Consider the following 14,885-nt stretch of genomic DNA (forward strand, 5'->3'; position numbering starts at 1 on the left):
TTTTGCGAAGACTTGTGTAAATAGATAATTATCATGTGACAAATGTAATCACAAGTTTTTATTTTATTAGTCTAAATACATGAATTTGCTATGCATATAATATATTTGATTATAACCAACTCATTTTACATAACTATTAATGTTACCTTAAAAGATTTAATATATCTGAAGCATATAATTAGAGTGATATTGTCATAAAAGGGGAGAAAATATGCGTTTTACTCTTATTTCTCGATCAAAATTTTGTCCATTAATTTCCCAACAAGGTTTTTAATGAGACAAATTTTGTGGCGTTACTCTTTTTTTCTTTATTAGGATTTTTCTCACAAAATTTTTCTTAATAAGGTTTTAACGATGTATATTCTTTGTGTAATAAATGTCGATAACAAACAATATATTTACCCGCATAATAACTATTATATGTACAAAACTCTCGAAGAGACCAAAAGCTATTTTTTGAATCATCATGTTACTACAGTTAACAAGTTTTGTCTTTCTAGATATTCTTAAAGACATTGATATATAAGATATGGATCGCTCAATACAAGGATTGAAATTAAGAGGGGTAACTGTACTCTCTTTTTTTGTGATCAAGTTTTGTTTCATTGAATTTTCTTGATAATATTTTAATGAGGCATCATTTTATTACTTCAAATTTTGTATTTATTCATTTGTTGACATTTTAGTCCGTCAAGTTCTTTGCTAAATAATGTTTCAATAAAATAGTTAGTGTAAATAGTCATTCAAGAAGAGTGTTTTAAATATAAAAGTGTTTATAAATGACTTTTATAACCGTTTAGCTCTACTCATTATAATTATTGTATTTTTTATAACACTAATTCTTTTCTATGAATATGGAACTCTAAGAGAAAATATACGAATTTGTTAACTTTTCTCACTTCAATTAGTCTGGTTTATAACAATAGTGCATTTATAGAAAAATGTGGAATTATAACCAAAATACTGGGCGAAAAGACCCGAAAACCATGTTCCTTGTTTGCCCTCTCCCCATGATTATATTCACAAACTACATCCTAACGCCGAAACTGCAGTTGGCTAGGCGATTCGTTCCGTCCCGGAGCGTGTCAACCCTAAAACACTCCACCGCCTCTTTCAGATTCTAACACTCTTAAGCCCTAAACCTGAAACAGCATTTTCAATCCCACAATAAAATTGATTCCATAATCCGAATAAAAGAAATGGTTCAGCAAAAACCCATCAAATTTTTTTGCATGTCGAGAGGAAATCAATAAGCCGTGAAGCGATTCACAACGATGCCATTGTGGGCTCAAAGAGTTTCCATTTCCAAGATTTTCTCTACAGCTTTTCTCCATGGTCACGCCCAGATAGAGTCATGCCTCTTCCACTCCTCCACTCCTTGGTTCGTAAAAGTAGTGTGTACTCTGTGTGTTCGTGACTCGCAGTTTCTCACTGTTTTTAATTCGGATTATTTCTGCAAAAATTTGAACCCTTTTATAGCTTTCAGTGTTATTCAACATGTAAATAGTAGACTAAATAACCCCAGATTGGCATTTAGCTTCTTTCAATATACAAGGCTTCATTTAAATCTCATTCATTCGATTCCTACTTTTGAGTTGCTTCTGAGGTCACTCTGCCAGGTGGGCCTGCACGATTTGGCTAATTTATCATATGAATACATGAAAACAGATGGATTTTTCCCCAATAGCTCGGTTTTAGATTATACAATTTCGTCCTTTGTGAATGCCGGCAGATTTAGGACTGCCGAAGAAATTTTGATTTCACTAGCTGAGTTGTATATTGACAAAGATGAGGTTGTTAGTTCTTTTGTATGCAACAATTTGTTGAGCTTGTTATGTAAAAGAAATCAGGTTGATGAGGCAGTTGGTTTTTTTAGAGAGCATATTTTGAGTTTACGAGGGTTCTGCCCAGATACATGTAGTTTTAATATAATTATGAGGGGATTGTGCAAAGTGGCAAACGTAGATAAGGCTTTTGAGTTTTTTGATAGTATGAGGAGTTTTGATTGTTTGCCAGATCTTATTACGTACAATACACTCATTAATGGGCTCTGTACGGTTGGTAATGTGGACAGAGCACAGAAGCTATTGAGAGAAGTTCAATCACAAGGTGAATTTTTGCCAGACATTGTGACATATACATCAATTATTTCTGGATACTGCAAATTGGGTAAGATGGAGAGGGCTGCTGATCTTTTTGATGAATTGAGTAATCGTGGGATTAGGCCAAACTTAATTACTTTCAACGTTCTTATTGATGGTTTTGGCAAAAAGGGAGAAATGGTTTCAGCATCGGAGATATATGAGAGGATGGTTGGTGGTGGCTATCATCCTGATGTTTTCTCCTTCACCTCTCTCATTGATGGTCATTGTCGGGCTGGTGGGTTAGAGCAAGGTTTGAAGCTGTGGGATGAAATGAATGAGAGGAATGTGTCTCCAAATTTATTTACTTTCTCTGTTCTCATTAATGCTCTGTGCAAGGAGAATAGACTAAATGAAGCTCGTGATTTATTAAGGCAGATGCAATGGAGGGAAGATATCATTCCCCAACCATTTGTATATAATCCTGTAATTGATGGATTTTCTAAGGCTGGTAATGTAGACGAGGCGAATGCTATTGTCGCAGAAATGGAGGTGAAAGGATGCAGCCCTGATAAGCTGACATTCACCATTCTTATTCTGGGGCATTGTATGAAAGGAAGAATGTCTGAAGCAATAAGCATTTTTGATAAGATGTTGACATTGGGTTGTGTCCCAGATAGTATTACCACAACCTCTTTAGTATCTTGCCTCAGAAAGGCAGGGATGACAAATGAAGCCTATAAGATAGAGCAACATATATCAAATGATATGCAGTCAGGTTTATCAACTTCAGAGAGAAACAAACCATTCAGGAGTAACATGGATATTACTGTGGCTGTTTAGTTGAAATCATTATCTTGCTTTGAGCTTAGCATTTGTGCAAGGCCTCACCCGAACGCACTTCAGTCATAAGCATTTCAGCATGTTCTATTTACTCACCAGTGGCAGTAAGTTCACTTCCTTGTTTACTCTATCGAATTAATTGCTACTATCTTCCCATTCTTTCATTTTAAAGTAGATACTTTTATGCTTCACATTCTTATGGGTAGATAGATTTGTTGCTTTTGTCTTTCTTGTTTGATCATATGTGTTGATGAATAAGTTATTAGCCATAATACAATCAAATCAAAAGTTATCAGACCCAGAAGTTGTATTGGAAGAAATAAGTGGAAAAAAATTGCAGGGTGGAAGCTACTTAGTGTATTAGAGACTTGCTATATGCTTGCTAAGCATCTAGAATGAGTAAATTTAGCTGAAGCACAGGCCAAGATGCCTGATCTTCAAACTTAGTTTCTGCACGTTAACAGATTGTATTTCAACGATAAGTTGGATTAAGAGAAAGCAAAGGGAAGAAGTCATGATAGTAATAAATATGCTTATTCTTTGCTATTTTATTTTTGTCTCAGTGATGCATTAATCCAGGCTCATGCTTATGATCAAGAGATGTATTGGTCAGAGCAATTCTGGATGATTTTTAACATCTTCGGAATAGAAAAGATTGCTCTGCTTTAATCGATGTTTAAGAAGATGTAAAAAGGTACCGAGGCAGTTTTCCTTCGTGCCCTCGAGGCAGTTTGAGACGTAAGTCTCATCACAAACCAAAAAACCAAAATATTGAATCAAAAAATTATAAAATAATACAAAATAAAGATGTAATAAACCATAAAAAAATCTTCAAAATTCTCAATAAAACAAACATCAAAATAAATTAATAAAGTAGCAAATAATCAATAGTCCTGTTGAAAAAAGTTTAAAAGTCTCCGGAGCTGCCAAGGTCAAAGAAAAACTTTAGTTGGTAACTTAGAGTCAGAATAATAGCAAAGAGAACAAAAATTTCAGAAATAAAATTAAAAGCAAAATAACCTGCTGCAAACCGCCTGAGTTTTGTAGACTTAGACGCTGAAAGAATATTGTGGGGTGGGTGGTTTCTGACTTGGGAATTGGGTAGAGGTGTGGAGCAGGATATGAAAGCTTTTGGGTTTTTTTTTTTTTGGTCCTGGGTGGGCGTAATATTTGAGTAGTTTAGCTTAAACAAGTAAAAGTAACTGTTGGGCCCACTTAGAAATAAAGTTTCTGATGTGTCTTTTTACATATTAACAACAATATTGAGACACATGCCGTAAGGCTTGCACCTCGAGGTGTCCTCATCAAGCTGAGGTGTGTTCCTCAATAAAGTAGCATAAAAATTGATCCTTGAGTCACAAACCTTACGCCCTCATGACCGCCTTTTTAAACCATGGCTTTAATTATTACAAATATTGTTGGAACTAGCAATTTATGAAAATTTGTTAGTGTAAGATTTTTTGGGAAAATGTAGAAGTATTAACGATGAACAGACCTTGATTGACTCTTAATGCTTCTAAATTATATTACAACTGGTGTGAACTTTTCCAGCAAATCACAATGCATTCATAAAAAAGAAGCGCACTCTACTCCATTGCCTCTTAAAGAACTTTTCGGTTTGACTAGTACGGTCCTAGCATATAGAGATCTGCAAATGACAATATCTGGAAAGCAAAGATCTGTAAATACACTGATTCAGTTATTTGGGAAAATAAAGTTATTGTTTTTAGTGAAAATTTACTTTAAACAATCCTATGTATAAATCTCAGGCATAATTAAGTTTTCTTCACTTGCTGAATCAACCGTTAGTTACCCAAGTGGGCATTGGTTAGTTGTGGCGTGCTCCATATGCAAATGAGATGGGATACTTTGGTGCCTAGAAGTGTATAAAATTAAGCAAAGGTTTGTAGAAAAACAGTTTTCCCAATGGTTAGTTAACCCAAGTGGGCAATGCTTAGTTGTGGCGTGCTCCGTATGCAAATGAGATGGGAAACTTTGAGGCCTAGAAGTGTAGAAAATTAAGCAAGGGTTTGTAGAAAAACAAAACTACTAATTCTAAAGAGCCATTTTGGTAATCAGTTTTCGTGCCGTTAACGTAGGAGCTCTCAGTTGTAGTTTAAAATTTGGCATTTAGTTTCTTCTTCTTCACTTTTTTTTTAATTACCGTGGGTATTTGGGCCAGTTTACACGCAATTTCAACTAATTTCACGAGCCCCTGAAGTTTACAAGTTGGATGCTTACCTCAGTGGCCCTGAGGGGACTCGAATCAGTGATCATTGGGGAGCAAATCCAAGACCTGATCAGTATTTAGTTTCTTGTGGTTAGGGAATTCTGTATGCCTTTCCCTCCACACTTCAATCTTTATATACTTCTTTTTTATATTCAGAAAATATACAGATATTATCAAACCTGTTTTCATGGCATTAGAGTTTCTCTTCCACGTCTCTTCCTGATTAACCCTGTTCTTTCACTTAGTTACCTTCGTCTTTCCTACTACATTTAATCATTTGTTCATCATGTTTGTAGCTAGTGAAGTCGTTTCACCATGAAATTCTATTTCACGAGTCCTTCAAGCAGCATATCATGTATCACTAACTGAATGGATAGAACTTTATTGGTATCAACTGTGAAGACGATTTTTTGTGGGAAGGGTAAGTTTGGTCGTATTGCTGATGCTGCAAAACCTTTGCCAAGAGAGAGGAATGTGCATTCCAGATTTGGGAGGCTGAAAACTCAATAGTGATGGCCTGGCTTGTGAACTTGAAGGAGCTTGAAACTGGACAAATTTATCTCCTTTTGTCAGCAGCAAAAGAGATGTCGGATGCTGTAAATAGATACCCTTTCTGATGTAAGGAATTGAAGCGTTTGATTCTTAACACCAACATTTTCTTTGAACTAGCTCTTGTCCACATTCTCGGTTCAAGCTCATGATAGGTGAAGTAAATGATTAAGGACCACTTACTTAGGATAACCAGATATTTCTTGAACCTACTCATAAGACAGTAAAAATGCAAATACACCCTGCATGGCCGTACACCCAATCTTCCATTTCTTTTTGGAGTCTAACTAGTAAGAGCTAGGCCTATCAGAATGCTCACGTTATTGACTTAGGTCTATGTAGCACTTTGTCCCTGTGATGCTCGGACTCGCTGAAATGACCGGAGTACCCGTGTCGACACGGGTACTGGTATGAAATATGGGGCGGGTTCTTCACTTTTCAAGTCGACAAGGCAGCGTCTGGATGTGGGGTGGAGGCGGAAATAGGCAGCGAGAAGGCAACGATGGAAAGAAGCAGAATGGGTGCAACAGGAAGAAGACGATCTGGAGAAGACGAGGAGATGACAAAGGGATTTATGGACGTGGGATGGAAGTAGAACAGGCGCAACAGGAAGAAGATGATTGGAGAAGACGAGAGGATTTATGGCCCAAGTTAGGTTTTTGTATGTAATGACGGGTTAATTGTATGGGATGGGTTGGGTTAAAATAATTTTCGAGAAGTGGGGTTTGGTTATATGGGCCAATATTCTTGGGGTACAATAACTTTTGTATTTAGGGCTGTTGGGTATATATGTCTTTGTAATTGGTATGTGATTGGGGTTGTTTTGGACTTGATTTAGTTAGTCAGGGTGGGATGTTTTATTTGCCACTTAAGTATTATTTAAGAATTTTTGAAAAAAATAAAAAAATTGAAATGAAAAACGTATCCACTTATCCGTGTCCAAAATTTGGACTCTTAGTCATGTCCTCGTATCCTACATTTTAGAAAATAAAGGATCCGACACTTAGATACGTATCCATATCCGTATCTGAGTCCCAGCATCATAACTTTGTCTTATGTGCGGCAGCCATTTATCGATATTAGTCCTTGGAGACCTCCATGTTGAAGATTTGCATTCTGGAGATATGGGTTCAAGCATTTAGATGGACTCAAGGCCATCTTCTTCCATCGGTTAGGATTAGCTGTTTAAGTTGCTTTTTCTGGGTCGTCCTGGCAATTAATAACTTGGTAGTGGAAAATGGTAAAAATAATTGTGACTGCCCATCACTAATAGTCATTTACTGCCTGTGAAGAGAAATTTAAATTTCTATCAACTCCATTTTATGAGTTAAGATTGAAATATTTAGCACAAGAGGTGGAGCAATAGCATGCTAGAAGAGGTGATCCCTTATTCTGTCCATATATTTGGGATTATTGACTTGTGATGTTTTCTCCAATTCTAAAACTCTCGTGTAAGCACCGTTTGAGCTAAGGTACTCATCTTATTAAAAGTTTATTCTTCTTGTGAATTTCAATATACTGGTCTGTTCCATAGCTTTTGATCTCATATCTAAGCTTCTTGGTGGTGCCTGCTTTTTATCTTCTTATATTGGGTGGCTGAACAATTTTGGAAGTATAGTGGTGCAGCTGCAAAATCTACCTTTGCACATGGTAGTTTGATATGTCTAATTCATGGATGCACGAAGTGTCAATGTTTTGGAAAATAATTAGTTCTTGCTTGGCTAAGATTTTAAGTGCTTATAAGCAGTAGGTCCCAAGGAATATCGGATTCAAAAGTAGTTAAAACTTGTGGGTTATAAGAAATGTGTATAAACACTTAAAAAACTTCGCAAAACATATGCTTATTATGGTTTAAGGTTCTGAGGATTATCCATAAAAATGCATATGTTATATAAGAAATTTAATGATGTAATGCAATATGCATGAACATACATTCTTAAGAGAAAGCAATGGGCTTGGCATTTGGATTCTGATAACTTGTGGATTAGGGCCCAGCGAGCTGAAGCTTATCCAGAATATTAAAAGAATATAATCCACTGCTCTGTGTAAACTGTTTTACTTAGTTTATCTGCTTTCCGTAATGTTTTCCGTTGCACTTAACATTTTCATTGATTGTTCTCTCCGAACTGCTTGACTTTTGAGGCATGATTATTATACTTCATACACCTCTGCAGCAGGCTGTAGAATGTGTCATCATCCAGTGCAAATATGCGAACACACTAGAAATGTCAATTTATCTGAACATATGTAGTTGTATTGATTTTTTGATTCAGGGGTTCTAATTTTCTATATCGTATCTCAAAGCTGAATTTGGTGATTTATATCTGTACCTGGAACATGGGGAGAAATAATTTGCCTTGAGGTTTTCTTCAATCTCCATCTCTGTGTTACGCTGCGTGGCTGATGGTTTACTCATTCAGTGACTTTTGCTTTAAGAGGTACGGATTGCATTCTTCTGGTTTTATATTCTTTTGTATCACTATTTTTAAATCTATCACTGTCATCATGATTGTGGTTTGAATCAGTAGGATTTGTTATAAAGCAATATTATTGCAAATCTTGATAGGTAGGTAGTATTGATATCTATTCAATCTATCTCCATATCTTTTGAATTTATTTTTTATTGTCGCACACACTCAATACTGTAGCCATGGGTGGACTTTTTTTTTTTTTTTTGGACTGGGCTAATATATGTGTGTGTGTATTTTTTTATTTTTATATATTTTTAACATTTTTTCACATGTAAAAAAAGTACATGGGCTTGGGCTGCCTGTGCACCTCCCTATCTACTCCCCTGCATACGCTAGATGCTTAAAAAATTCACCTGCATTTATACTTTTATGTACTTTATGGGCAAACCTCCCTAGCTACTCCCCTGCATACACTAGATGATTAAATAGTCGACCTGCATTTGTAATTGTATGTTCTTTATGGGCTAGGAAAGCGTGCATTTTTCTACTCCCCTCAGACAGTTCATTCATCATAAACCACATTTTTTTGAATCTTATAATGTCTGTGACATGATGTGCCATATTCAGAATTGTACAAGTTTCTTGCATTTGAAGCTTCATGAAATTATCTGTCACCACAGTGTTGCTTTGCTTTGCTTTGGTCTTTGTGTGTGCATGCATACCTTGAGATGAGATATTTTTCCTTAGATTTAAATTTTTGTTCCGTTTTTGCACTTCTATTTGCCTGGCTCTTTAAATTGCTTGTCGACTCATATTGGGTGCCAAGGTATTTTTATAGTTGATGCATAATTACTGGGTTTCCATGATTGGAAGATCGTGATTATAGTAAGGATACGATCATTTAATAAGTTTGAAGGGCTGATTTTCGACATTTTCATCAATCCATTGGCCTTGTGGGGTTAACCTGTCAAGCGCTAGATTAACTGTGGCATTTTCACTTTGTAAACTGAATACTGTGTTGTACACTGTAATATTGTAATGCTGCTTGAATTGGTTTCACATTTATTCAATTATTCTGCTCTTTTAGATAGAAAGATAATGTCATTCGTGCTGTCCATTGCTTTAATTGGTTTATGACGCTCAAGGTTCAGTTCTGTAGGTGCTAATAAACTAGCGGGAAATATCGGCTATATTAGATGTTCTGTAGTTTATTTTATTTTATTTTTTGTTCTTTATTGCAATTGTAAAGTTATATTTGACTGATGTCTCCTGAACACTTGTGCTGATGAATGATGACAGAACAGCAAATTTGGTTAAACTTCAAAAAACGTAATAGTACTTTTTTGTAAGCAAGTAAAGATTTACTTTTCAAAAAGTAAGTTTTTGACTGAATTTACTTCGACTTCGTTGGTTAAAGAAATTATTTAAAATTGACTTTTAAGCTTGGACATGTGTTTTGCTAAAGTCAAAAAGTTACCGTTAATTACATTTACTTTTTCTTAATGCTCAGCCAAACATTCTTGTGCTGCTATTATATAGATTATTGTCCAATTCTTCTAATGTATCGGTCGGAGGAGGGCCTTCTGAAGGTCGATATTTTGCATCGTGTATGCACCGACAACCATTTCTGTTGTCTATCTATGTCAAGAGTTACTATCTGGTAAACGTCATGAGTTACTATAGGGTAGATCATACTTCATAATCTATGTATTGATCCTGTGATTGTCTTCATGCAGGCACAAAATCATTCAATCTCAATGGATTCAGCAGGCGCTTTGAAAATTTCTGGACTTTTAGCATCCTCGTGCATTCATGCATCCCAGAAATGGAATTTGATAATATTGCATGCCTTTATATGAAACGTCCCTCCTTTTCTTCCCTGACGGTGACTCCAAAGTTTACAAGGACACCATCTCCCTCTCTCACGATGGCAGGAGGGGAAGGAGATCAAATTACATATTGTTGATTGGAAAGAAGAAAGGGGATGGGGGTGTTACTTTGCCATATCAATACCTTGTTGTGGAATGGAACTTCAAATAAAAATGCATTAAAGAGAAAAAGGTCTACTAATTTAAACTCTTGTTTGTTTGATCATGGTGCAGTAACCATAGACGACAAGTCAATGAACTGAATGCCATCGATTCATATAAGAAAAAGAATAATGCTAGATGTATATTTTGGTTGACAACTTCCTTGACATCCTCCCATGTTGAAGAAATTGGACAGTGATGTGATGGTTGCGGTCAAAATCAGTGGTGCAGATCTAACCATATAGAGAAGAGTGTAAACTAGAGTGTAATTCATGATGTAGATGTAGCATGGTTGATAACAAAGTCATTAAGATCACAGTGGAAAGGAGGTGTGTAAGTCGTATTTTTGCCGTGCATGTGAGTTTCTACTTTTCTTTTCATTTATTAAGCAATGTTTATTTCATTGTTGATTCAGTAAGGTGCTTACATGTTGAGCGATCATTCACTTCGCTAGTAATCTATTTCTACACGAATGGAATAGACGTAACACGAGTCGAATTAGCAACGTTTGGTTTGTCTAGTGAAGTCGACTGTGTAATACTGAGTGTCAATAAAGAGGAAAAGAAACCAAGAAACCAATCGACGAATTTGATGAACGAATCTTTCATTTTGTTTTCAAGACGAAATTATACAGCAGAAAATCATTAGGGATCACATGTGCGGAGGATAATGAGTCAACCAGCGGTATGTCAGGTAGTGGTAAGAGTGGGGGTGGTTGGGGAAGAAAACATTTTGTATATGAAATTTGTTTTTCTTATTTTTCTTGTTGGTTTACCCTTTTTAAATTCTATCACGTGCAAGCAATACGCTTATTTAACGGAAGAAACAGAGGGAATCAGACAAAATGGACGATTTGTGCTAGCAAAGGTTGATCAGAGAATGAAAATGTCAAAATCGAAACAATATGAGTGATTACAAACTTATTTTCATTTGTAATTCTAAAGTAGACTACCAACTTATTTTAAGAAAATTGAAATATATTTGCTCTTTAAAAAAATATTGATAAGTATTACTCACTATTTAGGAAATTTTGATTTTTATTGTTTATTACTCAAATCCAAAGCTAGATGGTTCTCTCGAAATGAGTTGAGGCACGGTAGTTAATTGTACATCTAAGGGGTAAAGTACCGTTTCAATGTGAGTAGCGAGAGGTATTATATCTTACATATTTTATTGCTTCTCCATATTAAGTCTACAAATCAAGGAAAAAAAACGAAATTTCTACAAATTAAGGGACCAAAACCTTCTTCATTCAAGTTAAGAAATACAATCTTGCTACATGTACATTATAGTTTACACCTTGGCTTACGGAACTTACACTTGGCTCAATCTCACATCATCTTTCATATCTTACACATTTAATTCAACCATCACAATCTTGCCACATCATTCATCTGTTAACAAGGATGTCAAACTTAATGTACAAATAGCTTAATGGTAAGAAATATTGTCACATTTAAGGGATCAAGTAGGTAAACATCCTCCTCCCTTCTAAGATTCCATTTCTTCTAAGAAATATATTCACAAATATCTAAATTTTTTACCTCAGATTTTTCTTTTTACTTAAATATAAAGGTGACATGAATTGTTACTGCATATCTTTAAATGCAGATTATCATTTTTCCTTTGATATTTATTGTTGAAGCCTTGGAATTGTTAGTGCATATCAATGAGATTCATAAAGTGAATTGATGTTGTTTTTAGGGATTTTAAATTTGCAGTTGAAATAATGTTTTGAGATCAGATTGTCCAAAAGAAACGCTTGCATTGATTTTTCAGAAGGAAACCTTCAGGAAAAAAAAAAGGAAAAAGAAAACTCATTTCTACACATTTTAAGCATTTTAGAATAATATGATGATTGATCCATATTTTTCAATTAATGTAGTCAAAACAATGCTTTTCAATTTTCATTAGGAGCATATGTAACACACGAAAGAGAAAGTACAACATAAAGATGAAGCAAGAAGTGACCTCATGTAAATTAAGGGGAAAAATTCATAACTAAGAGATTAAGTATCAAAATCACAAATATTATAAATCACAATTTATTATACAAACACAAACTATCAAATTGTCGATCACAAATAAACAATTTCTAAGTCACATATTATTTCTTGTTTAAAAAATTTATCTTTTTGATCGATCACATATTATATATTGGTTACAAATTAATCAATTTATTGGTCACAGTCCAACCAAATAATTTGCTACTACCACCAATGCTTGCGACCACCATCTCACCCCTACCTCCAACAGCATTACTACCATCGTCATCGCTAAAACTACCACCACCTCCCAACAGCAACACCATCTCAAACAAATCAACATATCACAGAACAATAACACCACATCGTCGCACCTGATCCACTACCACCCCAACAACTCCATCGCCACCACCATCTTTCCATCATCATCGCAACCGCTACCACGATCGCCGCCGCCGCTGACTGCCCCGTCACCCAGTGGCGGAGCCACGTTGAGACGCCCGCACTGAGATTTTAGGCTCAAACAATTTTTTTTTTTAATCAACAGGGGAGGTGGAATAAAAGTATGTTTTAATTCACATGGGTTTTATTTTTAGGCCCAAATCCATGATTTTGTTTTTTAATTTTATCATCATTAAATTCATGACCAAAACACAATCTTCAACATGGGTTAAATCAGGGGCGGACCCAGACCTTTAATATTGTGGGGTCAAAATTTTAAAAATAATTTTTTTAATAAATAACATAATATCAATGAAAATAAGTTTATATGTATTTTGACAATTTGAAACGTCGTATAATTACATCATTATTAATACTATTAAATAAGTTTTGCTACTTATAAAGTTTTGTTTATCATTTCATTGGCAAATGCTGAGCTAACATTGAGTAAATTAAATAGAATATAGAAATTAAATGAGTAGAAATAAAATTCAAATTTAGTTCAGGAAGTAAATGAAATTCAAATTTAAAGCAAATATAATTCGAAAGTAATTCAAATTGCATTTAATCCGTAACGATCCTAAAAAAAATTTACGTCATATTTCATGTATGACTTCCGAATAAAACGATAAAAATTATATTGAAAAATTTATCGTGCAAAATAATAATTAATTGAATTAAAAAAAAAAGAGTTAGACGTCTTTTTTGAGGCGTACGTTTTATATATATTTAATTATTTTCGATATCTGTTTGGATCATTCGATATGAAAACGATGTAATTTTCGAAACAAACTTTTACATGGCATAGACGATTTGTGGATTCAGATAGCACATGATCACAAACGAATTTTTAAAGTTAGGATATTATCGAAATTCTCAGAATACTAGTTTCAAACGCCCTATTTTAACATGTCATAACTTTTGCTATAGTTAACCACTTCGCATGCCATTAATGAGTGAAAAACTAGGCCATGAACACTTTGAAATGATATTAAGAATGTAATATTTTGATTTCAATTTGACATCTCGACGAGTGCATCAAAATAGATTGTTAAAAAGAGGGGGGGGGGCAAAAAAATTTTGGGGTCATTTGACCCCACATGACCTCATGTGGGTCCGTCCCTGGATTAAATTATGCCCGTACTGAAATTATTTCTTGACTCCGCCCGAGTCGTCACAGCCAAAATATGGAAGCTACCACCGCTACTACTTCAACAACGAAAACCAATACCTTACCACCATCAACCACCTATACCACCACCGCACCATTGTCCCGACCACCTCCACCATACCACCGTCAATGCAACAGAAAATTTAAAAAAAAAATATGAACAATTGTACACCACCACCACATCAACTATAGCCATGACCACCCTGACCGCTACCAACTCATCACAACAACTGCAAAACCACCATTATAGAACCCATTGTTGAAAAAAGAATTAGTTGCAGTAGTGATCAGAACAATATAATATAGAAATATAAAACTTATCGTTCGATCGAGTCTCGTGACAGCACGATGTCCTAAAGTGAAATTGCCCGTCAATAATTGCTGCGACCTCCGTGGACAATCACTCCCAGAATACAACGATCGTAAACCACTTGTGCAGCAATCACGAATGATTTTTCTAGAACTCTCAATTGTACTCCAGAATAGATATAAAAACCCGAATATAAGAAATTCACAATATGAAAAGAGTGATTGATGCAAGAAGATTTTTCTATTTGCTTTGTGTGTGTCTTTTCCCAAAACGAGATATGGGTTTATATAGGCAAGATGGTAGTAACAGTCTTCACCATGTTAATACAAAATTTTAATGACTGAGTAGTGGGTGTTTTAATGACAGTTAGTGGATTGTTACAAAAACAAACAGTCATAAAATATTGGCTAGTTTTACCCATTAAATAATAAAGAAAAAAATATTTATTTTAGTCAAGGAAGCCCAATGCCCCAATCAAGACATTTTAATATTTGCGTGGGGAGTGATTCGAACCCCTGACGTCCCACACAAATGTCACATTTTCCACCACTTTGGCGCTTTATTTAATTTGATTATTTCTTTCACATTTTATATTTATACCTTAAATATATAACAATCCCCCACATGAAAAAAATAAGATAAATGAAAATATTACTCTGGAGTACGGTAGAAATCATGCAAGTTTAGGTGTCTATCGACTTGAACCTTGGATTTGTATATTCTATCGAGCTTACTAACTGTAGAGTGAACTATGTCTTGAACTCTACAATTATAGTTGCAAACTGAGACAATAGAACACACACATGATTTCTAGAACAGTCATTGAGTTCTCGC

The 14,885-nt window shown here is 35.0% G+C and overlaps 1 protein-coding gene across 4 annotated transcripts; it reads left to right on the forward strand.

The window, feature by feature from the left end:
• The first annotated feature begins 946 nt into the window (after positions 1-946).
• Positions 947-10,558, forward strand: LOC111394684 (pentatricopeptide repeat-containing protein At2g06000). Of its 4 annotated transcripts, none has more exons than XM_023020625.1 (3): positions 947-3,028; positions 7,955-8,141; positions 9,851-10,558. In XM_023020625.1, the coding sequence occupies exon 1, from the start codon at positions 1,275-1,277 to the stop codon at positions 2,922-2,924; it is 1,650 nt and encodes a 549-aa protein (XP_022876393.1). In that variant the 5' UTR covers positions 947-1,274; the 3' UTR covers positions 2,925-3,028; positions 7,955-8,141; positions 9,851-10,558. The 4 variants fall into 4 exon arrangements, with proteins under 4 accessions (XP_022876393.1, XP_022876391.1, XP_022876392.1 ...); XM_023020623.1 differs by having other exon boundaries at positions 7,977-8,141; XM_023020624.1 differs by having other exon boundaries at positions 8,006-8,141.
• The last annotated feature ends 4,327 nt before the right edge of the window (positions 10,559-14,885 follow it).

The sequence above is a fragment of the Olea europaea genome, chromosome 5 (assembly GCF_002742605.1).
Source record: "Olea europaea var. sylvestris chromosome 5, O_europaea_v1, whole genome shotgun sequence".
NCBI lineage: Eukaryota > Viridiplantae > Streptophyta > Magnoliopsida > Lamiales > Oleaceae > Olea > Olea europaea.